We start from the raw sequence: 24,563 nt of genomic DNA, 5'->3' as shown, positions 1-24,563 counted from the left end.
CTCCTAATTTGCGCAGTGAGAGCTGTGCTTAAGCAATCGCCAGTCTTGGCTCTCATCCTTAAATGCTGCATCGCTTGTGTGCGCCTCAGGGAGACAGCTGCTTTTACAAGTACTAGGTTACATAAACAGAACATCACCTGCAAGTCCTGCAATGTAATTGATGTCATCGAATGCAAAACACCAGGATGTCGTATCCAGTACGTAGGTAAAACCAGAACGGGCACGCGCTTCAGGAACCACAAGTTGGCAATCTTAACAAAAAAAGTGGAGCAACCAGTTGCAGAACATTAAAACATTGAGGGTCACAGCCTCTGTTGGACTTTTCTATAACAGCGATAGAGATGCCAACAGATCCAGCAGCATTGACTGAAAGGGAGAACTTTTGGATTTACTGTCTGGACACATTGGCCCCACATGGCCTGAACCTGGAGGACAGTACCACCACTACTTAGCTTCTGCAAATGAAGCCCCTCTGAGCATTCCATCCTCAAAGCTCTATAACTGCCACCTTGGTAACTGCATTTGGATGTTAGCAGCTGATGAAGGTGGAAGCTGAAACATTTTGTTAATACAATGAAAAACATTTTTGTTAATCACAGTTATGTTCATATATTTTTAGGTGATTAACGGAATCCTTATAGGGATCCAGAGCAAGCTTGAGTGAAGTTCTGTTTGTTGCTTTCAAAACTGTCTTTTATATATAATATATATAGTTTATGGTGCAAGGAACACTTTTCCGATTTGCTCATGATCCAAAATTGTGGTTTGGGAGCCTGATGAACTGCATCGTGGAGTACCGAACAAAGTGGCTGAAGAAGGTTTGGAACTGCTGTCTATTGGCTTTGCCAAATCATTGGAGGACTGGTGAAGTGCCGGATGACTGGAGGAGAGCTAGTGTCGCCACTATCTTTAAAAAAGGCAAAAAGGAGGAACCGGGGAACCCCAGACCAGTCAGTCTGACATCAATCCCAGGGAAAATTCTGGAGCAGATTATCAAGTGGTCAGCCTGTAAGCACCTTGACAACAATGCAATGATGACTACAAGCCAATATAACAAGATTCCTGCATTGCGCAGGGGGTTGGACTTGATGGCGTTATAGGCCCCTTCCAACTCTACTCTTCTATGATTCTATAAGAATAAATCCTGCCAGACTGACCGTATCTCATTTTTTGATCGGGTAACCTCCCAGGTAGACCGTGGGAATGCTGTGGACGTCCGGTAATATATATTGACTTCAGCAAAGCTTTTTACACAGTGTCCTGTGATATTCTGATTAGCAAGCTAGCTAGATGTGGGGTGGATGGAACAACTATCAGGTGAATCCACAGTTGGCTACAGAATCATACTCAGAGCGATTATTAATGGTTCCTTCTCAAAGTGTGGGGAGGTAACGAGTGGGGTACAGCAGGGCTCAGTCCTTTTGTGAATAACTTGGATGAAGAGATGTAAGGAATGCTTATCAAATTTACAGATGATACAAAGGATAGCTAATACCTTGGAAGACAGAAACAAAATTCAAAGTGGTCTTGATAGGCTGGAGCATTGGCTGAAAACAGAATGAAATTTAACAGGGATTACTGCAGAGTTCTACACCTAGGAAAAAGAAACCAAGTGCACAGTTATAAGATGGGGGATACTTAGCTCAGCAATACCACATGTGAGAAGGATCCTGGGATTGTTGTTGATCACAAGCTGAATATACACCGCCCTGAGAGCTTGTTGCTATAGGGCGGTTTAAAAGTGCAATTAAATAAATAAAAATAAATAAATAAATATGAGCCAACAGTGTGATGTGGCTGCGAAAAAAGGTAAATGCTATTTTAGGCTGCATTAACAGACTGGTTAGGCCTCATCTTGAGTACTGCGTCTAGTTCTGGACATCACACTTTAAGAAGGATGCAGACAAACTGGAATGGGTTAAGAGGAGGGCAATGAGGATGATCAGCGGATTGGAAACAAAACCCTATGAGGAGAGAACTGGGCATGTTTAGCCCTGAGAAGAAAAGACTGAGGGGAGATAGGATAACTCTCTGCAAGTCCTTGAAAGGTTGCCACACAGAGGAGGGCCGGGATCTCTTCTTGATCATCCCTGACACAGAATAATGGACTCAAGCCGCAGGAAGCCAGATTTCGGCTGGACATCAAGAAAAACATCCTTAAGGACAGCCACCCATTGGGGATGCTTTAACTTGGATTTCTGGATTAAGCAGGGGGTTGGACTTGAGGACCTTACAGGCCTCTTCCAGCTTGACTATTCTGTGATTCGCACGCAACTTTATACTATACATGATTTTGAACTATGGCTTAATGAGAATAAGCAGCCTGCTGATGCAGCACTGTTCAAAAGTTTCAGGCTTGTTCTTTCCCAAGAAGGCAAACAAGCCAGAGTCTGGCTTAGGGTCATATGTGAACTAGAATTTATGATTTTGTGGTGGTGGGATGGAACAAATCACAGCTGCTGGTTCAACATAAAGCTAAGCCTGCCTCTTTGTTTTCTTCCTAGCATGGCACAGGTAGGAGCAAGCAGGGAATGTTTGAGCAGCGTGCACCAACATGCTTGTTAAATCACTGTTTAGAATAAACTGGTTTAACAGTAGGTGGTGTGAGCCAACTCAAAAATTAGAAGGGGGATGAGAGCAGGCAAGAGAGAAAGCACCCTAGATAAGTAACAGCAGAGGAGAAAAAAGCAACGCCAAACCAGACTAGACATTGGCCATCTAGCCCAGAATTGTCTACATTGACTGGCAGCAGCTGTCCAGGGTTTCAGACTGGCATCTTTCCCAGCCTTCCTGGAGATGACGGGGATTGAATCTGGGGCCATCTGCATATGAGGTGGATGCTGTACCACCGAGTTGTGGTCCTTTAGGTTGAAGTAGGCATGGGGAATATTCCAAGAAGGAACTGAGACCTTCAGAAAATGTGGGAAGAATGAAAGTGGACTGTTTCAATGAGCAGGGGTGAGGGGGTAAGGAAGGGAAAAGGGGGCACCCAAAAGAGATTTTTTGTCTTTTATTTTGTATGGGAAGTGCCGTAGCTCAGAGGCGAAATACCTGCTGTGCCTGCATGAGGTCCCAGGTTCAGTGGTCCAGGTTCGTTCCCCAACACCTCCAAGGTGTAGGGCTGGGCAGACTCCTGTCCAAAGCCCTGGAGAGCTGCTGCCAGCAGGTATCCAGAGTACTGAGCCAAATGTACCAATGGCATGACTTGCTGTAAGGCAGCTTTCTGTCGGTGGCATCCAACTAAATTCTACTCTGAGTAGATCTATAGAAATTAATGGGGCTTAGTTGTGCGCTGTAATTCCAGTGGGTCTTCTCTGAGTAGGACTAATATTGGATGCAGCCTCCTTTGCCTCTTGCTGGAAGGGTTCAGAGCTGGGGCAAGGGCTAAGGGCAGCTCAGTGGGGACAGTTCTAATCTGTGTATCATGGCAGCTCTCTCTTCCGTACATGCTATGAGCTTCATTCTCATTGATTTCAGGAATTCTTCATTTTCCTCTGTTTCTTTTGCAGTGGCTGATATCACAGCAAGTATCCTTTTTTCTGATCTGATAAAAACTGTGATTGTCCTGTTGAGAGGGAAAAAAGATGCCAGATTACTTGTATTTCTTTTTAAAAAGAATACCATGGTTGAATGAAATTTTTAGTAAGCCCTGTTGATCCCTTGCTTTGATTTTGTTAACATTAATTTTGGGAATTTTGCTGTCCTCCATATGCTTTGGATACCACTTAAAACATTTGCTCAACTGTCCCAACCAAATTTTTAAAAATATATTAGCTTAACTTGGATGGTACCAGATTCCGCAATTTGAGGATGTCAAATTTGAAGCCGCCAGCCTACTGTCGGAGCTGTACTGCCAAGAGGTAAGTGGTGGAGGAGTGTGCTTCCCACATGATTCTTTAAATGCTGGTGTTCTGTGGGGTTGGTAGCCAGAGAGGGTTTGAAAAGGTGGTTGACTTTGGAATGAAATAGAGCTGGGCTGAAAGAGTCCTGCTTGTGGGCTTCCCACAATGGGCACCTGGTTGGCCACTGAGACAACAGAGTGCAGAACTAGATGGGTTGCCTTTGCCAGATCCTCTTTATTGCATGCCGGCAAGAGCGCATGGGATTGCATGCTGGAGTATGTGCACTTGCTCAGAATGCTCAGTCCCTCCCGAGCATCCAGCAAGAGTGCAAGAGGTGGGAAGGCACACAGTAGGAACGCAGAGGCTGCTGGAAAAGGGACGGAGCGCTCTTTCAACCAGCAGGACAGTATTTCTAAGGCCCCACCTGGGGATGCCAGGGATTGAACCCGGGACCTTCTGCGTGCAAAGCAAATGCTGTACCACCGAACTAGGCAAGGCAGTTGAGATGTTCTTAAATAGAAGTGTGCTGAATTTCCACCAGTTTTGCAGAAGGATGTTATTTTACTTGAAGCATCCTGTGGAGAAAGAGACAGCAGTGTAAGGGCTGCTTGCCTTTTTCGTGCCTATCCTGCAAACTGGCTTGCCGTTTGTTGGCAGAGTGCTCAGTCCGACTCCTTCCTGTTGATTCTGCTTTTTCTTTCCTTTTTGAACACATTTTTGTTGGTTCTCGGTGCCTGTGCTTCCAGAACTCTGTCGACACAGCAAAGCCGTTGCTGCGTAAAGCCATCCAGATTTCACAGCAGACTCCCTACTGGCATTGCCGCCTCCTCTTCCAGCTGGCGGTAAGCTTATTCTAGACCAGGGATGGGGACTTTTTCTCAGCCGCGTTCGCTTCTGGGCAACCCTCAACAAGCCACATGTCAATGGCGGGCAGAGGGCAGAAGTGCAGGGGAGCAACAGATGTAAATTTGACTTTTGGTACAGTAGGCTAGTTTCCACACACATTCTCTCACATCCAAGGGTGTCTGTGGGGGGACACAAGGGTGGGTGGAGTGGGTTGCCAGTGATCTATAGTAACAATTCATATCGTTTCTGCGGACACTATTGCTCACAGACATTGTCAGAGTTTGAGGAAGCATTCTGGGCCAGGCATAAACGGGCCCGCCCACCTGTCAGTCGCTTGATACCACTGGGACATCAGGTGATAACTTGATAGAGGCTTGCCTTTGGCTTCAAAGCTTTGGCAGCCATACCTTTACCTCCCGCCCACATTGCATATGATGTTAGGGCTGGGGCAGGTGGATGTGTTGATGGTGGGGGAATGGCCTTGCAGGCCTGAGGTTCCCCACCCCAGCTCTGTTGGGATCCTGTTAAACTTCTGAGATGTTGTTTCGGGCTTTATCAGTCCTGGGGTCTTGTATCATGCTTCAACAAGGAAAAATAAGAGATTTGAAAAGTTCTGTGTACCCCACTGTATCATGTACTTTTTTATTAATGCAGGATGGTAGAACTTGGAATGGAAACATAAAAGCTTCACTGGAAGTTTGTAGCCAGCTGGCTACCTTGTAACTATGCATTCAGCTCCAGCCATCAGCTGTAGGATCAGATTTGAAAGGAAGAAGTAGTCTGCTTTAAAAATGTAACTCTGTGGGTTTTTCTTTTCCTCCACTTAGCAACTTCACACACTTGAGAAAGATTTGGTGTCAGCTTGTGATCTCCTGGGGGTTGGAGCAGAATACGCCCGTGTGGTAGGATCAGAATATACAAGGTAGGTCAGTTCTTGTGGGGCAGCCAAGGGTTCTGGAATGTGTTCTCAGCTGATCAGCTGCCACCAAAATTGGTGGGGTCTTGGGGGCCAGGCACGCGCTGCTAGATCAAATTCCCAGGATAGTGTTTCTAATTTGTTTTAAATGTCTCTAAGAATTGTGCGGCTTCCTTGGCTGCAGGCTGCGTTAGCCCACTTGCATACATTTTCTGTTGTTCCGGGACATGTTGCTGGAGGACCCAGGGGGCTGAGTCCCAGGTCTTTTGTGATGGGCTCCAGATATGCTGCCCCTTCCCCTCGCCCCTTTCAGCAACAGACCTCCATATACCTGATCACAAACTGCCAATCAACCACACCTTCTTTCAGGATACTTTTACAGAGGCCTCAACCAGAAGTTGGGCATTTTAGTGTCACCTGTACCCAGTGTCCTTGTGGGGTCCCCCTCCCCCGGAGAATCGGCAGGCAGCCTCACTGTTAACTGTCAGGCATCTCTTGAAGACCTTTTTATGCCAACAAACCTACGGAGCTCTGTAAACTTTACTTTGATTAGCAAGTCATTTTAATGATTTATTTGTATTGTTTGTATGGTGTTCTGTGTCTTATTGTATATTCTGTACGCTACTTTGATATTTTATATGAATTGCCAGTATATAAATATATTTATAAAACTATATAAATACTCCATTCCATTTTCCTCCTCCCTTTCCTATATTTTGTTCTCATAACACGCAACATTTGGTGCCAATTCTTACTGGGCTGCTTTGGGTTGTTGCTTTTTTCTTTTTTGACATCTTGGTCCCCCACGCCCAACTCCTTTTCTACTTCTGCATGCCTCTGTTCCTCCGAGTGTGCCTGATAACCTTCTTCTTCTTCACGGCTGCTGCCGCCGCCGCCTTGGGTTACATATGCAGTTGGCATTTGGGAGGACTGATCTTCTCTATCACATCACTCTAGGTCTGGGTGTTGCAGAAGGACAAATAACCTCCTTACAACAAGGAGCCTCAGGGGAAATCTTCTTGTCATTGTCAGCCTCTTGAGTGAGGGGGCTGGAGGCAATTTCCAGCTGTGCTTGTGGAGGTCTCTGCTGTGTTTCAGAATCTCCAGTTTGTTACTCTTTTCTTTCAGAGCCCTGTTCCTGCTGAGTAAAGGCATGGTAAGTTGTGTTGGTGTTTGGAGTAAGAGCTAAAAGAATTCAAGACTTGCTAGATTGCAAAGCTGCAGTCAGGGCTTGCTCTCTTCACTGATGTATAGCTAGAGCGGAGAGGAGGTTGACTGTGGCTTTCTAGAAGCCACATTAAGCCACCCCCTCCAATAAGCCAGCACTCCATATGTCATTGGACTCCAACTCCCAGTAGTTAGCGTGGCTGATGGTCCAGCAATGTCTGGTAGGTTACATGTTTTCCAGACCTAAATCACATATACAGCAGAGGCCTTCTGAGATCCCAAATCCCAAGCGCTGCAATCTTTTCGGCGCCAGGTGAAACCCTTTTTATATTCCCAGGCATTTTAATGTGTACTATTAATATTTATTGATGTATTTTGCTGCTGCTTTGATTATTTTTGTTTACGTCTGTTTGGTTTGATTCCATTATATTATTGTATTTATATATCTTCTGATTGTTTTATTGTTATGTACACCACCCAGAGAGCCCTTGGGCTTAGGGCGGTATATAAATAAAATAAATAAATAAATAAATAAATAAATCTCACCCTAACTCACCATCAAGACTTTGAGAAAGTCCAACCCCAGGTGCACTTTTCAATTCAGAATTTGCACAGAAGTACAACATAGGATTGTAGCCGACTAAAAGTCGTGCTTCAGAGTAGACCCATTGAAATCAGTGGACCCAACTGATGTAAGTCCAGTAATTTCAATGGGTGTAGAATTAGCATTGCATGCAACCCATCACTCTTCTAAGAATTACACACTAGAAATACATAGAATTTGCATTTGAAATAAGTAGTTCCTCTGGGACAGGGAAGGGGGGGACTCATGTCTCTGGTGGGAATGACTCTTCTAAAATAGAGGTTTTCCTTGTATGCGGTAGAGGATGCTACTTAATAGATTACGGATGAGGAACCTTCATCCCTGACTATTGGATGTTCCAGCCAACAACAACCTCTGGAGGGCACCACCATGCTACCCGTTCATTTAAGATAGAAGTAACATAAGAAGTTGCCTTACGTTCAGTCAGACCCTTGATCCATCTAGCTCAGTATTGCTTGATTCCTTATGAAGATAAATAAATAAATCTGGAACTAAACGGTCCAATCCTGCAGGTTTATAATCGTACAACACTGCCTTGAAATCCAAATAGGATGGCAGGGAAACATTTTTAAACAAATGTTGTGTTTCAAAACAGAAGCCTTGAGTTCTAGTTGTGCTTCCATGTAAAATAATGAAGTTTGGAAATAGTTTGGCAAAGCAACACAAGTCTAAAGTTACTTTTAAGACTTTTGGTTGTATTCAACTCATAGTAGGCCCATTGTTATTAATTGCCTTTCATATATGTCTCAAGGCAGTTTACAGACATACCGGAAAAACAGCTAAAATAGTTTTTAAAACAATATTATTATTATTAAAAGTTATTTGTTTGTTAAATATACATCCCATCCTTTCTCCCAAAGAGAGCCCAGGGTGGCAAATAAATGATTAAGAACTAAAAACATATTAAAAACAATTCCAGTTCAGATGCAGACTAGGATAAGGTATCTACTTAAAAGGCTTGTTGGAAGAGGAACGCCTTCAGTAAGCACTGAAAGGACAAAAGAGACAGCACCTGTCTAATATTTAAGGGGAGAGAATTCCAAACAGTAGACACACAAACGGAGGGTTTACAAAGAATAGAAACCTTTTCATCCAGCTGGAAAAGCTTTTTGGAACAAAAAAATGTCTCCAATTATATCCTGAAAGTAGGTTGTGGTTGCTTCAGAACAATTGACATTTACCATACGTGAAATTTAATCAACAGACTGATCTCTTAAAACTCGTATAATAAATTGGGCACAGATTTTTGTTTCAGTTGGATGACAGTCCAAATAAAATACGTCTGCCTGTCAGTCCTTCTGTTTCTGGTGCTTGGGTGTGATTCTGCTTGCATTAGACTTGGGAGAACACAGGTTTTTGGGAGACCAGAAAATATTTTTGGAAAAAAGAACAAGAAAGAGGATTGGGGGATCTCTGCCCCCCCCAGATGTTGCTCAACAGGTTCAGAGGAGACTGACAAGGATGATCAGGGGACTGGAAACAAAGCCCTATGTGGAGAGACTTAAGTAAATAGACATGTTTAGCCTTGAGAAGAGAAGACTGAGGGGAGATATGACAGCACTCTTCAAGTACCTGAAAGGTTGCCACACAGAGGAGGGCCAGGATCTTTCCTCGATCATCCCAGAGTGCAGGACACGGAATAATGGGCTCAAGTGACAGTAAGCCAGATTTCAGCTGAACATCAGGAAAAACTTCCTAACTGTTAGAGCCATACAACAATGGAACCAATGACTTAGGGAGGTGGTGGGCTCGCCAACACTGGAGACATTCAAGAGGCTCCTAGAAGCATTGAATAGTAGAGTTGGAAGGGGCCTCTAAGGCCATCAAGTCCAACCCCCTGCTCAGTGTAGGAATCCAAATTAAAGCATTCCCGACAGGTGGCTGTCCAGCTGCCTCTTAAATGTCTCCAGTGTCCGAGAGCCCATCACCTCCCCAGGGAATTGGTCTCATTCTCGTACAGCTCTCTTAGGAAATTCCATTGTTGTTACTACTCCGTCAGGAAGGATGCTTTAACTTGGAGTTAGTAACATCTATCAGATATGCTCCAGAGAGGGCCCCTCCCTAATCCTACAAAGCAGGATTATAATTCTTCTAACGCAGACGTGGGATGGGTTTGGGGTTACTTTGGCTGAAGCATCTTAAGTTCCCCTTTTGACTGCAACTATCCCCCCTCCCCCGTCCCTCCCTTTTTTCTCCCTGGCAGCTGCTCCTCATGGAGAGGAAGCTGCAAGAGGTGCACCCACTGCTGACGCTGTGCGGGCAGATAGTGGAGAATTGGCAGGGGAATCCCATCCAGAAGGAGTCGTTGCGGGTCTTCTTCTTGGTCCTGCAGGTGACGCATTACCTGGACGCCGGTCAGGTCAGTGGAAGCGCTTAGAGGGGTCCAAGTACTTCCTCCCTCCACCCCCGCCAGTGCCCTGCGGCGCTTTGAGGAAAGAGCCTTGCAGCGCAAGCCTAGCCGTCTCTATTGAATTCAGCGGGGCTTACTCCCAGGTAAGTTGGGTTAGGATCACAGCCTTTAGGTAGCATCCAGCAAAGTTCTACTCAGAGTAGACTTCGGTTTATTCATTCATTCATTTCCCCGCCAGGCTCCTTCTGGAGTAAGGGCTGGATAGAAATTTAATAAATAATAATAATTTCATTGGGTCTCCTCTGAGTAGGACTAATCCTGGATGCGACCCTTACTGTTTAAGCAGGGCTGGCAGCCTGCAGAACGGATTCAGTTTTTTTCTCTGGGCCCTGGAATCTCTATATGTTGTTTATGTTTGGGCCACTGACCAGACCTGACCCTGCTTAGCTTCAGCAGGGAGCTGGCCTCATGTGCCTACAGACCACAGCCTGGGACCATATGACTGCGTAACTGTGAAGCTGTTGCCACCAGATGGTTCCAATGTTATTCTTGAGCAGGTATGAGGAAGCTTTGGCCCTCTGGATGTGGCTGAATGACAACTTCCATCTGCCTCGATCAGCAAAGCCAATGACCAAGGATGATGGGAGTTGCTGTCCAGTAACATCCGGAGGGCCAAAGGTTCCTCACATCTGTTACAGAGACTGAACACTCCAGAGAGGCTTTGGGGTGCAGGGCTTTGCTTTGATAGAAAAAAATATTTTATTGTTGATTGATTTTATAAGGTGCATTTCCTAACGCGTATCACATGTGATCTCGGGGCTCATCACAATAAACAACATAAGCAGATAAATGTTCAAAAACCAGAGGGTTGTATCCAACTTTAGACATACTCGGAAAAGATCCATTGAAATTAAGGAACGTGACTCACTTAGGCACATTAATTTCAGTGGGTCTACTTTTGAGTAGAACTTGGATAGACCCCAGAATGTGTAAATTACTTCAGCCCTTCAAAAAGTACACTCCCCGCCCCCCAAAAACTCAACAACTGCTATCTGGGGAAATATCCCCTTGAAAAATACCAGCCTTGAATCATCTGTTTAAAACATTTGTGCCCCTTGTGGCCAGAATGGGTCAGTCGGTTGAGCCTGGCATGAATCGTTGGCTATATAACCAAACTTTGGCTCTACTCAGAATAGACCCATTGCAATTAATGGAGATGGCTAACTTAGGCCCATTAATTTCAGTGGGTTTACTCTTGAGTAAGGGGGTTGGACTTGATGGCCTTATAGGCCCCTTCCAACTCTACTATTCTATGATTCTATGATGACTACTGAGTTGGATACAGCGCTGTATGTTGGCCTCAACCATCTTGTCAGGTTGTTGCCATGATTCACAGATAGGAGACGTGTCCGATTAGAAATCTGTTAGATGCTTGGACCACAGGTCAGATCGTGGCCTGTACCTCCCTCAGTGGTGCCACAATGTCTTTGGAAAGGGGAGAGAAGAACGGAAGGAGACAGATAGGAAAGAAAGACAAGGGAGGGCCCCCTTCCCTGGCCCGTGTTCGCTTAGTCATGCAGGGGATCGTGTCTCCTTTGCTGAGGCAGCCTCTTCCTTCTCACCAGGTGAAGAGTGTCAAGCCATGCCTGAAGCAGCTCCAGCAGTGCATCCAGACCATCTCCACCCTCCACGACGATGAGATTCTGCCCAGCAACCCGGCAGATCTCTTCCACTGGCTGCCCAAGGAGCACATGTGTGTGCTGGTCTACCTGGTGAGGTGCTTGCTGGGCTTCCTGGGAACCGAAGAGTCGGGCCGCATCCGAGGAAGCTGTGCCAGGCCCCGTGACTGGGCCCTGTCTAGCCTTCTCAGCCCCAAGCACTGCATTGCTCCGTGAAAAGCCTTCCGGGGGCACGTGGCAGGGGAGGCCAAAACAATGGGTTACATCCAGTGTCAGTCCTACTCAGAGTAGACCCCATTGGAAACATGACTAACAGGTCCATAACTTTCAGTGGGTCTCCCCTGAGTATAATGTAGCTGGATACAGCCCAATGGCTGTCACTCTTACCAGCCACAGAGGAGGCAAAACGCTTAAGGGCCTGTCTCCAGGTCACACCGCCTCAATGGCCCTGGAATCTTTCCCCGGCCTACCTGGAGGTGCCATGAGGGATTGAACCCGGGACCCTCTGCAGGCAGGGAGAGCCACAGCTCAGCCCCCGTAGCTCAGTGTTCAGTCCCCACATCTGCAGGCAGCTAGTGATGGGGAAGGTCCCGCTCCGTGGCCTGCGGAGACCCCTGGAACTCTGCTGCCAGTCAGGAGTAGGCACCTCGGGGCCAGATGGGCAGCGGTCTGACTCAGCATGAGAAGATCCGTCGGCCTTGAATTGTGTTTGTGTGTGTGGGAGATAACCGTCCATTTGAGGAGAAGCGTTTCTGGATGAACATCACGGAGAAAGAGATCCAGGCGCCCCACTGTGCTTTTGAAGCACACAAACAGAGCAGGTGGCTCCCTTCTCTCCCTGCCTCTCTAACAGCCCATGATAACTGTCTTTCATAGCCTTTCCTGTGATAGCCAGTCGTGTTCTTCCTGCTGTGGGGGAAGAGCAAGAGACCTTTTCTTGGTCGGTCGGTTGGTTCTCTTGCAAAGCTACAGCAAAAGGGCGTTCTTGTCTTCCCTGCCCAGGTGACCGTGATGCATTCCATGCAGGCTGGATACTTGGAGAAGGCACAGAAATACACGGACAAGGCGCTCATGCAGCTGGAGAAACTCAAAAGTGAGAAGCGGGAAATATATTTTTGCCTGCCTGCATTTTCATTTCTCTGCCAACGGAGGTCCTTTTTCTTTTCCCGCATCCGTGCCCTTTATCACAGCCATTCCTTTTTGGGGGTGGGGAATCCCCTCCCCTATGGGCAACAATAGTCCCCCTCTCCAACCCACCACCAGTAAATATCATGCTAACTTTTAAATTATTATTCTGTATCGCCAACTCAGCTGTGATTCATCCAGCCAAGATCTATTTGTGAGCACCTCTGCACAAGGCCCGTTTTCCTTCCCCTCCACTTCCCCCCCCATGTGGCTTGAGAAATACAAGGGCCCCTTGCCTAACCACTTGCGGCAGGTTCCTTTGTAGCATGCTTCACACACACCCCGATGGAAGGGAGGCTGGGCCAGAGGGTGGCTTTGCCAGCCCAAGGAGGGGTTCAGCGGGCTTGAGCATGCCATCAAGACTGTCCTGAGATGGCTCCTCCTACTTGCCATAGGAGAGGCTGCTGTGGGTGATTTTCCCTTCCTCTCCGCCCACACAAAAGATGCCATTTTTTTCTTCCCAGTGCTGGACTGCAGCCCCATCTTGTCTTCCTTCCAAGTGATTTTGTTGGAGCACATCATCATGTGCCGCCTTGTGACGGGTCACAAGGCCACAGCCCTCCAGGAGGTAAAGGCTGGCTTTTGTCTTCGAAGGTGCCTTTTCTTCGCATTGGTTGAGGGCAGAGGAGCGTGTGGCACTATGATCTGTGGTGCTTGCAGGACACGCAGCAGTGCTGAGAATAGCTGGGTCTGATGGGAGTTAGGGCCCAAAACATCAGGAGGGCACCAGCCTGGTGAAGGCTGTCTTAGGACCGGGGTAGGGGCCTTTTTCCAACCCAAGGGCTGCATTCTTACCTGGGAAACCTTCCAGGGGACATGCTGGTGGTGATGAGCGGGGCCAGAGACAAAAGTGGAGCAACAAATTACGCTTTGTCTTAATGCAGCCGGCTGCTTTCTGCATGCACAACCCTCTCTGTCCTCCAACCAGGCAAGCAGGAGGCCTGATCGGAGTTCAAGGACACATCCCAGCCAGGCAGAAACTCTCAAGGGCGGTCTGAAGCAGGACCAGTGAGGGGTGTGGCCTTGAGGAGTGTTCCGGAGCGAGATAGAGAGGACTGGAGGGCTGCTTCCAGGCCCAAGGTTCCCCACCCTGTCTGCCGGATCATTTCCTTTTTTTTTTTTTTTTTAATAATTTTTATTCAAATTTTTCCAAAAACAAACAAAACAAAGTCAAAAAGACATAACAATACAACAACAAAAAATAAAAATAAAATAGTTGACTTCCGATTTGTCGCAGATCAGCTATAAGTATATAATATACATCAAACCTGTCCCTTAATGTATACATACAGAATCCCTTTTCTCCATAAGCTGTCTTAATTAATCGTCAAATCCCAGTATCATCATTTTATTTTGATCTTTCAACAAAAAGTCTAAGAGAGGCTTCCATTCCTTAAGCAATGTATCTGTCGATTTTTCTCTAAGTAAACATGTCAATTTATCCATTTCTACTAAGTCCATTAATTTCAATAGCCATTCTTCCATTGTTGGTGTTGATTCCATTTTCCACTTTTGTGCATATAATAATCTTGCTGCCGTAATCATATACAATATTATTCTTCCATATTTCTTTTCTATTTGTTTATCCATAAAACCCAATAAAAAAAATTCTGGTTTTGACTGAATATTTATCTTTAGAATTTTTTGCATCTTCCTACCTATCTGTGCCCAAAATGATTTTGCCTTTTTACACAACCACCACATATGATAAAATGATCCTTCTTGTTGTTTACATTTCCAACAAACATTAGAAACATTACTATACATTTTTGACAACTTTTCTGGAGTCATGTACCAACGGTACATCATTTTATAAAAAATTTCTTTAAGATTATAACATAGTGTAAATTTCAAACCTTTTTTCCACATATTTTCCCATTGATCCATTTGTATGTTATAACCAAATTTTTTTGCCCACTTTACCATACACTCTTTTACTTGTTCTTCCTCCATATCCATTTTCAATAAGAGTTTATACATTTTCGCAATTATATTTTCATCATTTGTACACAATCCTATTTCAAAATCAGATTTACTTATTTCAAACCCATACATTTTCTTGTCCATTTTATATCTTTCTAACAATTGTAAATAGGCGAACCATTGAAAACTATATCCTTCCTTTGTCAGTTGTTCTCTCTCTTTCATTATATATTCTCCATGTACATTTTCTAATAGTTCTTGATAAGTTAACCATTTCTCTTTTCCAGCCATTTCTCTTCTATAAAACGCTTCTTGGCTTGAGACACATAATGGTATTTTCGAATAAAACCTTGGTTTATATCTATTCCATATTTTCAACAGAGGACGTCTTATAAAATGATTGTTAAAGTCTACATTTACTTTTACTTTGTCATACCATAGATATCCATGCCATCCCCACTTCAAATTATGACCCTCCAAATCCAATAGTCTTTTATTCCTCAATAAGATCCTAGACAGCAGGCAGCAAAATAAAGTCTCAGATTTGGTAATCCCAGTCCTCCTCTTTCTTTGGCATCTTGTAGTAGTTTAAATTTAACTCTTGGTTTTTTTCCTTGCCATACAAATTTAGAGATATCTTTTTGCCATTGTTTAAAAGGTAAATCAGAGGATATTACAGGTATTGTTTGAAACAAAAACATCATTCTCAGTAATACATTCATTTTTATCACAGATATTCTACCCATTAATGACAGTTGTAGTTTATCCCATTTTAGCAAGTCTTTCTTAATCTCTGTCCATAATTTTTCATAATTATTATGAAACAACTTTGAATTTTTATTTGTCATAATGATACCTAAATATTTCAACTTTTTCTCTATTGTAAAATCTGTCTTGTCCATTAACACTTTCTGTTCCCTTAAAGTTAAATTTTTCACCAACATCTTTGTTTTTTGATTGTTAATCTTAAATCCTGCTAACGGTCCAAATTCTTTTAATTTGTCCATCAATACATTAATTCCTTCCAAAGGATTTTCTAGTACAATTATCAAATCATCAGCAAATGCTCTCAATTTATATTCTTCTTTTTTTATCTTTAATCCCGAAATTCTTTTATCTTGCCTTATATCTCTAAGCAGCACTTCTAAGACCAGAATAAATAAAAGGGGAGATAAAGGACATCCCTGTCTTGTACCCTTTTGTATTTCACATGAATCCGTTAAATCTCCGTTAACAATTATCTGAGCCTTCTGAGATGTATAAATCGATCTAATCCATTTTATAAAATTGTCTCCAAAATCCATTTGCTCCAAAACCTGAAACATAAATTTCCAATTCAAATTATCAAATGCTTTTTCAGCATCTAAAAAAATCAAAGCTGCTTGTTTATCATTTCGTTGTTCTAAATATTCCAAGACATTCAAGACATTCCTGACGTTGTCACGTAATTGTCTTTTAGGTAAAAACCCTGATTGATCTTCCTGAATAAATTGTTGCAATATTATTTTCAATCTTTCTGCCAAGATCATTGTAAAAATTTTATAGTCATTATTCAATAGAGATATTGGTCGATAATTTTTTGTTTTAGTTAAATCTTGCTCCTCTTTAGGTATTAATGTTATATTAGCATTTTTCCAACTATCCGGTATCTTTCCCTCTTGCAGAATAAGATTCATTGTAGACTGTAAAGGTAGTAAGAGTTCTTCCTCCAAACATTTATAATACATTGCAGATAACCCATCTGGTCCTGGTGCCTTTCCTAATTTAATTTTGTTTATAGCTTCAGATATCTCTTGACGTAATAGGGCCATTAATAGCTTGTCTCTGAAAGTCTGTAATTTTAGGCAAATTCTGTTTAGATATATACTCTTCTATTTTTTCAGATGGAATTTCCTGACATTTGTACAATGTTGAATAATATTCATGAAAAATCTTTTTAATTTTTACATTATCTGTCAACGTCTCATCTCCTTCTTGTATCTTTAAAATAATATTTTTTTGATGTTCTTTTCTTAATTTATATGCTAACCATTTCCCAGGTTTATTTGCAAATTCAAAAGTCCTTTGTTTAGCAAAATTTAGTTTTCTTTCAATTTCTCTAACTGTCAGCATTGATACTTGCTTCTGTAACATTTTAATTTGATTTACAATAGAAACTTTAGTTGGATTCTTTTTCAATTCTTCCTCTTTTTGTTTTATTTCTTCCAAAATTAATTGCATTTTCTGTTGTTTCTTTTTTTTTAATTCAGAGTTACATTTAATAAAATATCCCCTCATAAATGCCTTACTTGTATCCCAAACGATATTTTCACTTGTTCCTTTATGTAAATTATGTTCAAAAAACTCTTTTAATTTCTTCTTACATTCTTGTACTACTTTGTCATTCTGTAATAAAGATTCATTTAGTCTCCATCTAAATCCAAGATTTTTCTTTTTTAAAGTTAATATAACAGGGTTATGATCCGAAAAAGTTTTTGGTAATATATCCATTTTAAAAGTATCCTTCGCTAAAATTTTAGACATCCAAATCATATCAATCCTCGAGAATGTTTTGTGTCTTTCTGAGAAATAAGTAAATTCCTTTGCATTATCATTTATATATCTCCAGGTATCCACCAATTCTAAATTTTCCATCAGTTCAAAGCAAATCTTCGGTAATTTACCCTGTGTCTCTTTGATATTTTTTTCAGAAAGCCTATCAATTTTTGGTGAGATTACCCCATTCCAATCACCCATAACACACCAATGGTCATATGAAAACTCTGACAATTTTTCCATAAGTCCTGTGTAAAACCTTGTTTTATCTTCATTGGGGGCATAGATACCCACTATCAAAATGTTTGTACCCTGTAGAGTAATTTCAACCCCCACAAATCTACCACTATCATCCAGTAATACCAATTTAGGAAGCAATTGTGGGTTAATGTAGAGAGCAACTCCATTTTTTTTTTTTGGTCCAGCCAAAATAAATTCTTCACCCAAATTTTTACAAATCAAATATTTGGAATCTTTCTTCTTAATATGAGTTTCTTGTAAACAAATTATATCCAATTTTAATTTTTTCAAATAATGAAACACTTTCTTTCTCTTCTGCGCCGTATTGGCTCCATTTATATTCCAAGTTAGATATTTGTAATCCATCTTTAAGCGTGTATTTTAAAATGTGCCTGATGCTCCTTTTAATCCACCATCTTCCTTCCCTTCCTCTGCATATCTTTGTTGACTTTGTTTCCCAGGAATTATATCCATATCTTTGAGTTTATCTTCATCCATGTCTTTTGAAGCTTTTCTCAAGAAGTCCCTTGCTTTTTGAACAGTATTCAATCTATATTTCTGTTGTCTGAATGTAAAGATCACTCCTTCTGGAACATCCCATCTAAATTGAATTTTGCGTTGCTTAAGTTTCTCTGTAAGGAAAGCATATTCTTTTCTTTTACGTAAAAGTCTAATAGGAATTTCTTTCATCACCAGTATTTCCTTACCATCAATTTTAAAGGTATTTTTAAAGTGTTGCTGTAATACCATATCTCTGGTCGTCTTCTTTATAAAATGAACAAGCACATCTCTTGGAATTTTATTCATTGTTGCATATCTGGAATTAATTCTATACACTTTGTCTATTTCAAATTCCATCCGATCTTCATTCAAATCCAGAAATTTTACTAGAGCATTAACAATTTTATCTCTGATGTCTTCACCTGTTTCCTCAGGAATTGCACGGAATCTCAAACAATGTTCTTTATTTCTCATTTCAGTCACAGCCATATAATCCAGGTTTTTTTCTAATTCCAGATTTAATATATCTGTTCTATTCTCCAAGATTTGTACCTTTTCTTTAGTGTTTTTTGCATCCTCCTTTATTTGCCCAATTGTCCCTTTGATCTCATCCACTTGTGTTTTAATATAGTCTTTTATATCTGTCAGTTCAGTTTTCATTTCCTGTTTTATATCATTAATCCCTTCCATTATTTTTTGAAACATATCTGGGGGTATAGCCCCTTCCTGTGGATCAGTAGAACCTCTTCGCTCCTGGGCCTTAGTTGCTTTTCTAGTTGTCATTTTCAAGAGAAGCCTTTAATTTCTGATATTAATCACTGTTTCAAAACCTAGAGGCAGTCTTATTTCTTTTTTTTTTTCCTCCACCAACAAAAGAGTTAATATTCCAGGCCTGTTATTGAAGTCCAGCCAGCACAGCACAGTTCTTATCTACATCCAAGAATGCAAAACAATTCTGGTTCCCAACACCAAACGATTAGTAACATATACGAGCAGCAGATTCGTCCAAAGAGAAATAGTCCAAAGAGAAAAATAGTCCAAAATATAATAATTACCTCTCATCCGTTTTTAAACTTTAAAACTCCAAATTCAGGCCAGCTTTTTGTCGTAAAAAAAGTATATAAGTTGTTTACATTTTCTTTCTTCCTTAATTATATTTAAAAGAGAAAAAGTATGACTCACCCAGGTTTCTCAGTTGCTGATTCGTAAACAAATCCCTTTTATTGCAGTAATTTAAGCCGAATGATAAGATTTAGACAGAAGTAGGCTCGCTGGTTAAGAACGTTTTTTTTTAAGAAGAAAAAAGAACGCTTCGCTTTTTTCCAGTACAGCTTGCGTGGAAATCCTGACTCCGTCTTCAGCCGATCGGCATGCCTTCTTATCTCAGGAATTTCCTGATCAATTCCAGCCGCCGACAGCTCAACGAAGTCTTGTGGAAAATCTGATCGGTTCTCCTATACCTTGGAGAACATTTAAGCCAGTCCAAGATTCCTCTTGGCTGGCTTTTAACCTGAAAAAAGCTTCCTCTGAGGCAGAGCTCCCTCAGAGACAACCACCAGCCAGCACTACTTCCTCTGCCGGATCATTTCCACAGAGGTTCTGGTCTGGCTTTTGAAAGACAGCTTGATAAATAGAGGGGCAGTTGTGTTTCCCTAGTATAGTGTCCTCTCTGGCTTTTTTGTCGTCTTGAGGAGGGCTGTCTTACTGCAGCACCACCACAAACGTGACGTGGCGAAATGCACCAAGCAAAAACGTGGCTGGGGTTGCCAAGTGGTGGCATGGGAATGGCAGGCAAAGGGTGGGAGCGGCCCCTTCTGAGCAGGGCGGGCGAGATGGTGTGGGAAAGAAACCCATGACACTGCATTAAAATAATGCATTCTCCCTGGGGGTTGTCTCCCCAAAGATCTCACAGGTTTGCCAGCTCTGCCAGCAGTCTCCCCGGCTCTTTTCAAATCACGCGGCTCAGCTGCACACTCTTCTGGTGAGTATAACCTGAGCTTCATGGGGTTACTCTTAAATACACAGATTTCTTTTTTATTTAGTTCAACAGACCAGTACACCTCCTCTCCTGGAAAGCAAGTGAAAGTAATTCCTTTCTCACTGTTAGTGTGACTCACGCACACAGCAGAAGCCACCTTTTCCCTTAGCCATGCAACCAGGGGGGAAAGTAGCTCCCATCAATTAATTTTTTAATTTATTTTTACTGCCGCTTCCCCTTGTTCTGAAAGCACATTGGGCAGGCGGGAGTTCTAAAAGCCAGAGAAATTTGAATAAATGGATAGGAACGACTTTCCTCTCAAGGGAGGAATGGAAGAATGGGGTACCTTCAGGAGGGGGTGGGCTGCCGTTTGCCCACCTGTGCTCCACAGTGGGGGACCTCCAGCCCGTGGGTCTGTTTGGGCCCATCAGATCTCCCCATTTGGCCTGCGAGGCCGGCAAAGCCATGGCCACTTGCCCTACACCTGACATGAGGGCAGGTAAAGACAGGGCTTGGATCAAAGAGGCTTTGCAGGCATGGCGGCTAAGCCCCTTCCGCAGCGCTTCCCAAGGAACATTTACTTCAGCGCTGCTTGAGCTTTTCCTGAGAAGAGCTCCCCTGAAGTCAGGCGACTGCTCAAACCTCCAGATGGTACGAGAGTAAGACAATCGGGTCTCCTTGATGGCTTTGCACCCTTGTCTCTAGGCAGCAAGAGGGGCGTAGGGCTGTGGCGGATCCAAAGTTCAGGAAACCCCCCAGGAATAAGGCTTGAGTGTAAAGCAAGTCTTTTCAGGGAAATGGGTTTTTTTCCCTGTAACGACACCAGCACTGACAACAAACAGAATCACATGGACTGCGTGTGTCTGGGGCGGGTGAATGGGTTGTGGCATTCTGCAGTCCGACTCGCAGACAGGCTTACAGCAGAGGTGCCAGGATACGCTTCCTCCTCTCCTGGCATCTTCTGCTCCAGGGCTGGGGGATATCTGTGGCCCTCAGCTACAATCCCGACATCATCCCTGACCATTGGCCCTGCTGGCTGGGGCTGATGGATGGTGGAGTCCAGTAACAGCAGGAGGGCCACTGGGTCCCTGTCCCTGTTCTGTTTCTTCGGAGGGTTGAGGGCAGGGCTTGGGTTCACAAGCATTCAAGCACGTATTTTTCAATTTTGCATCTCATTTCATGCAGAGGGGGGTTTATACCTGTATCCTGTTTCCTCTTCTCCCCCTCGCCCCTTTTTCTAGAGGCATTGGGACATAATTTCTGTTTTCTCTTGAAGGGGTTGTACTGCATTTCCGTAAACTGCATGGACAACGCAGAAGCTCAGTTCACCACGGCACTCCGGGTAAGGCTGAAGGCAGCGTCATGGAAAAACAGAGAGTTGGGAGCTGGTATGCTTTGCCAAGGGACTCGCCTTCAAACCCAGTTAATTAACAAAATGGAAAATCCTGGCTTGCGTCAAACTGCTGTGAGTTGTGAAACAACGACAATGATCCCCGCTTTGACCAGGCCCGTGTTTCTGCCCCCCCTTCTGCAGCTCACCACCCATCAGGAATTGTGGGCTTTCATCGTGACGAACCTGGCCAGCGTCTACATCAGGGAGGGGAATCGGCACCAGGAGGTAGGAGCCTTGGCTGCAGTGCCGCACTCTCCTCAAAGCAGCGGTGGGTGTAGATATCGTTGGACTCCAACTCCTGTTACCGCCCCGCCCCCCATGCAGCCAGCCAGCATGGCCAATGGTCAGGGACGACGATTGGAGTTGGAGTCCCGCAACATCTGGAGGGCCACAGCAGGTTCCCCACCATTGCTGTCCTGTAGCGTGTGTTGGTGAATGTTAATCTCATTCTCTGCTCCTTTACTGTAGCTTTACAGTTTATTGGAAAGGATAAACCCAGATCACAACTTCCCCGTGAGGTACGTGTACCAGTTATGCTTAAGAACAATTACATTTGGGGGGTTAGTACTAGTGACTGCCTGATGCGAGCAGTTGCTTAAAAGCCGTTGCGGGCCCTGAGATGAGTGCTGTGTATGTGCAGCGGAAGTGTGGGGTGCCAGTCCTGTGCCTTCCCCCATTGTCATTAATGCCCATTTCTTTGCGGTTGCTGTGTCTGCCTTGTCTGCAGCTCCCACTGCCTGCGAGCCGCTGCCTTCTACATCCGAGGGCTCTTTTCCTTCTTCCAAGGGAGGTACAATGAAGCCAAGTGAGTCACGTGTGATTGGGGGGGTGGCTTTTCCATCTTGGGGGGGGCAGGGGAGAAGAGAAGCGAGGGCAGGGAGTTGGGGTGCCACTCAGTTTGGATTGCCTGCTTTTGACAGTGCTCAGATACTCTGTGATACTCGGCAGCCGACCTCTCTGTGTGGCATTGTACATGGGGTGGGTCATCTGAATGAATGGTAACGGGGGAAGCCTCCTTGCTCCCTGGTACTGTGAAAGCTGGGATTGCACACACCTAAGAAGGTGACCCCTACCCCAGGGGTTCCCAAACTGGTCTGTGGGCGATGAGTGGTCTGCGAGCCTCATTCAGGTGGTCGGTGGCTTGTCTGGATTTGTGGGATATGACACACCCATCACGTGAAGTATTCATATTGATTTTTATCCGTATTTTATGGCTGCTTTTATTTCTGATGTTGTATTTTATTGTGTTACAATATGAACTGTACAGTGTATATAAAAGAAACAATAAAAATGCAATTAAAAATTGCATAGCATTTAGCACAGCTCGTTACAATTGCTATAACGGGTAGCAGAAAAATCATGAAGAATCGCCAAGATCCTCAGCGATTTTCAAGTGGTCCATGGGGGAAGACGTTTGGGAGCCCCTGCTCTCCTCTGTTCCTCTCTCCAGAGAGATGGCTGTGCTCTTTTCCCCCTCCCAGCAAAATTTGGTATCTTTGTGGCCACCAGAGTCCCTTTCTGCTAAAGCAGAGGTCGGGCATCTCTGGCCCGTGGGCCAAATGAGGCCCGCCAGGCTGACTTGGCCATACCCACCTGCCGAGTCATATATATATTGAGTACAGTCTAGGTAAAAACGTGCCGGTGCCAAAGGAGGCTTGGCAGTCGCCAACAACCAGCTGATCGTCCACTTAAGCAAAAACCACCTGCCGCCCTTGTGATATCTGATGATTGACAGGTGGGTGCCCCCCCACCTTTCAACCTTGGCCAGTGGGATTGGCAAAGATAAGGATCTGGCCCACTGGCAGGATCCAGTTCCCCTGCCCTAAGGGGAAGACAGTTGGTTTTAAAATTGTGACAGAATTGTGAACCACCCCATAAAGCACAAAGCCAACAAAAAAGGTGAAAGAATAAATAAAGGGGGGGAGAAGGGGGGCCTCTTTGGGTAAGGATTCAGTGAGAGATTAGAGAACAAGTCTCAAAATAGTCCAATTTGTGGTACATTTCTCTAGATTCTCTTACCCGGAGCAAATGATTCATTTATGTGGCAGCCACCTGCAGAAGGTCTCTAGCACAGCTGCAGGTGGGAGACTTGCAGATCTGCAGGGCAGTTGGCTTTGCCCCGTAATAGTTCTCTAGAAATCCAGTGGGCAAAAGCTTCTGGAGGTGTCCCCAGGAGGGTTGTTGTTGAAAGCCAGCTTTTAAAAGCGCATCTGTATACCAGGCAAAAAGTAGCGGCTGCAGTTTCATCTTCCACGTCTCTTTTGACAGGCGTTTTTTGCGAGAGACTCTGAAAATGTCAAATGCGGAAGACCTGAACCGCTTAACGGCATGCTCCCTCGTTCTCCTGGGCCACATCTTTTATGTGTTGGGGAATCACAGGGTAAGCTGCAAAATCTTTTCGCCGTCACCCTCTTGTCAACATTGTCAGCTGTCAGTCTAGCCCACGTGTGTGTGTGTGTGTGTGTGTGTGTGACAGGGCTCTTTAAAACTAAGCTGAGCCGTGCAGTCCTTTTGTAGCTGGTTTGCTTGTCCCAGACTCCGTAATGGGCATCACCATTTAACTCGTGCTACTCATGAGGAGACCAATAGCCTGAATGTAGATAGTGGTTTAGTTACTTGAGCTAAAGAACTCCTTTTATTGTAAAATTCTGCTGTTCTTAATAAATGGTAGATAATTTGGAAATCAGGTCTCTGTGTTTGGTGGCCAAACCCTCAGGGCATTCAGACCTCCCACATGCCTAGGGCATTTGGGAATTCCTGCTACTGGATAAAAGGGTTTTGAGGTGCACGCTAAAGAAAGGCAGACTCTTTGGACTGCTGGGAGCGATGGAGAGAGAGAGTTGGGGGGCTGGCTTTAGATCTTGCAGTAAGCTAAAGAGAGTGTCAGGTTGGGAAGTGCTGTCCCTAGGATCCCAGGATTCTAAGTATTAAATTGGGTCCCCCCAGATTCTTCCTGTCTGGGGAAGTCTATCTGAAGGAGCGCCTCCAACATCATCAGGGATGCCGCTCAACAAGGTCAGCCTCAAAAGGCCTTCTCTCTATCCCACCAGTTAAAACAGCTAGACTGGTGAGGACTAGGGAGAGGGCTTTTTCAGTAGTGGCCCCCACTCTGTGGAATCCCTCTCAAATGATCTCCACCATGCCCCCTCTATGATGAGCTTCCGCCGGGCCTTGAAGACCTGGCTCTTCAGGCAGGCTTTTGGGGTGGGTTAGGTTTTATTATTGTTGTTGAGATTTTTAATGTTTTAATGTATTTGTATGTTTTTATTTTGTACATCGCTCAGAATGGCTGGACAGCCAGCCAGATGGGCGACTAATAAATTTAATAAATAAATAAATAAAAATAAAAGGAGTGAAGAAAAGAAGAGGTGGCAGCAGTTCCCAGATAGCTGGGAATCAACTGG

The 24,563-nt window shown here is 44.0% G+C and overlaps 1 protein-coding gene across 1 annotated transcript in view; it reads left to right on the top strand.

Annotated features, from left to right (window-relative positions):
* Positions 1–24,563, top strand: part of MAU2 (MAU2 sister chromatid cohesion factor) — a 32,708-nt gene that overhangs the window by 814 nt on the left and 7,331 nt on the right. The window contains exons 2-16 of the mRNA XM_061600626.1: positions 3,510–3,527; positions 3,795–3,860; positions 4,589–4,684; positions 5,516–5,610; positions 6,733–6,760; positions 9,579–9,734; positions 11,351–11,497; positions 12,407–12,497; positions 13,054–13,157; positions 19,692–19,769; positions 21,043–21,108; positions 21,301–21,384; positions 21,628–21,677; positions 21,887–21,964; positions 23,428–23,539. Of these exons, the coding sequence (XP_061456610.1) occupies positions 3,510–3,527; positions 3,795–3,860; positions 4,589–4,684; positions 5,516–5,610; positions 6,733–6,760; positions 9,579–9,734; positions 11,351–11,497; positions 12,407–12,497; positions 13,054–13,157; positions 19,692–19,769; positions 21,043–21,108; positions 21,301–21,384; positions 21,628–21,677; positions 21,887–21,964; positions 23,428–23,539 (1,269 nt within the window). The remainder of the gene's footprint in view (positions 1–3,509; positions 3,528–3,794; positions 3,861–4,588; positions 4,685–5,515; positions 5,611–6,732; positions 6,761–9,578; positions 9,735–11,350; positions 11,498–12,406; positions 12,498–13,053; positions 13,158–19,691; positions 19,770–21,042; positions 21,109–21,300; positions 21,385–21,627; positions 21,678–21,886; positions 21,965–23,427; positions 23,540–24,563) is intronic.

This window comes from Rhineura floridana, chromosome 18 (assembly GCF_030035675.1).
Source record: "Rhineura floridana isolate rRhiFlo1 chromosome 18, rRhiFlo1.hap2, whole genome shotgun sequence".
NCBI classification, from domain to species: domain Eukaryota; kingdom Metazoa; phylum Chordata; class Lepidosauria; order Squamata; family Rhineuridae; genus Rhineura; species Rhineura floridana.
Note: the sequence above shows the minus strand (reverse complement) of the source record. Positions and strands in the feature narration are given on the sequence as shown.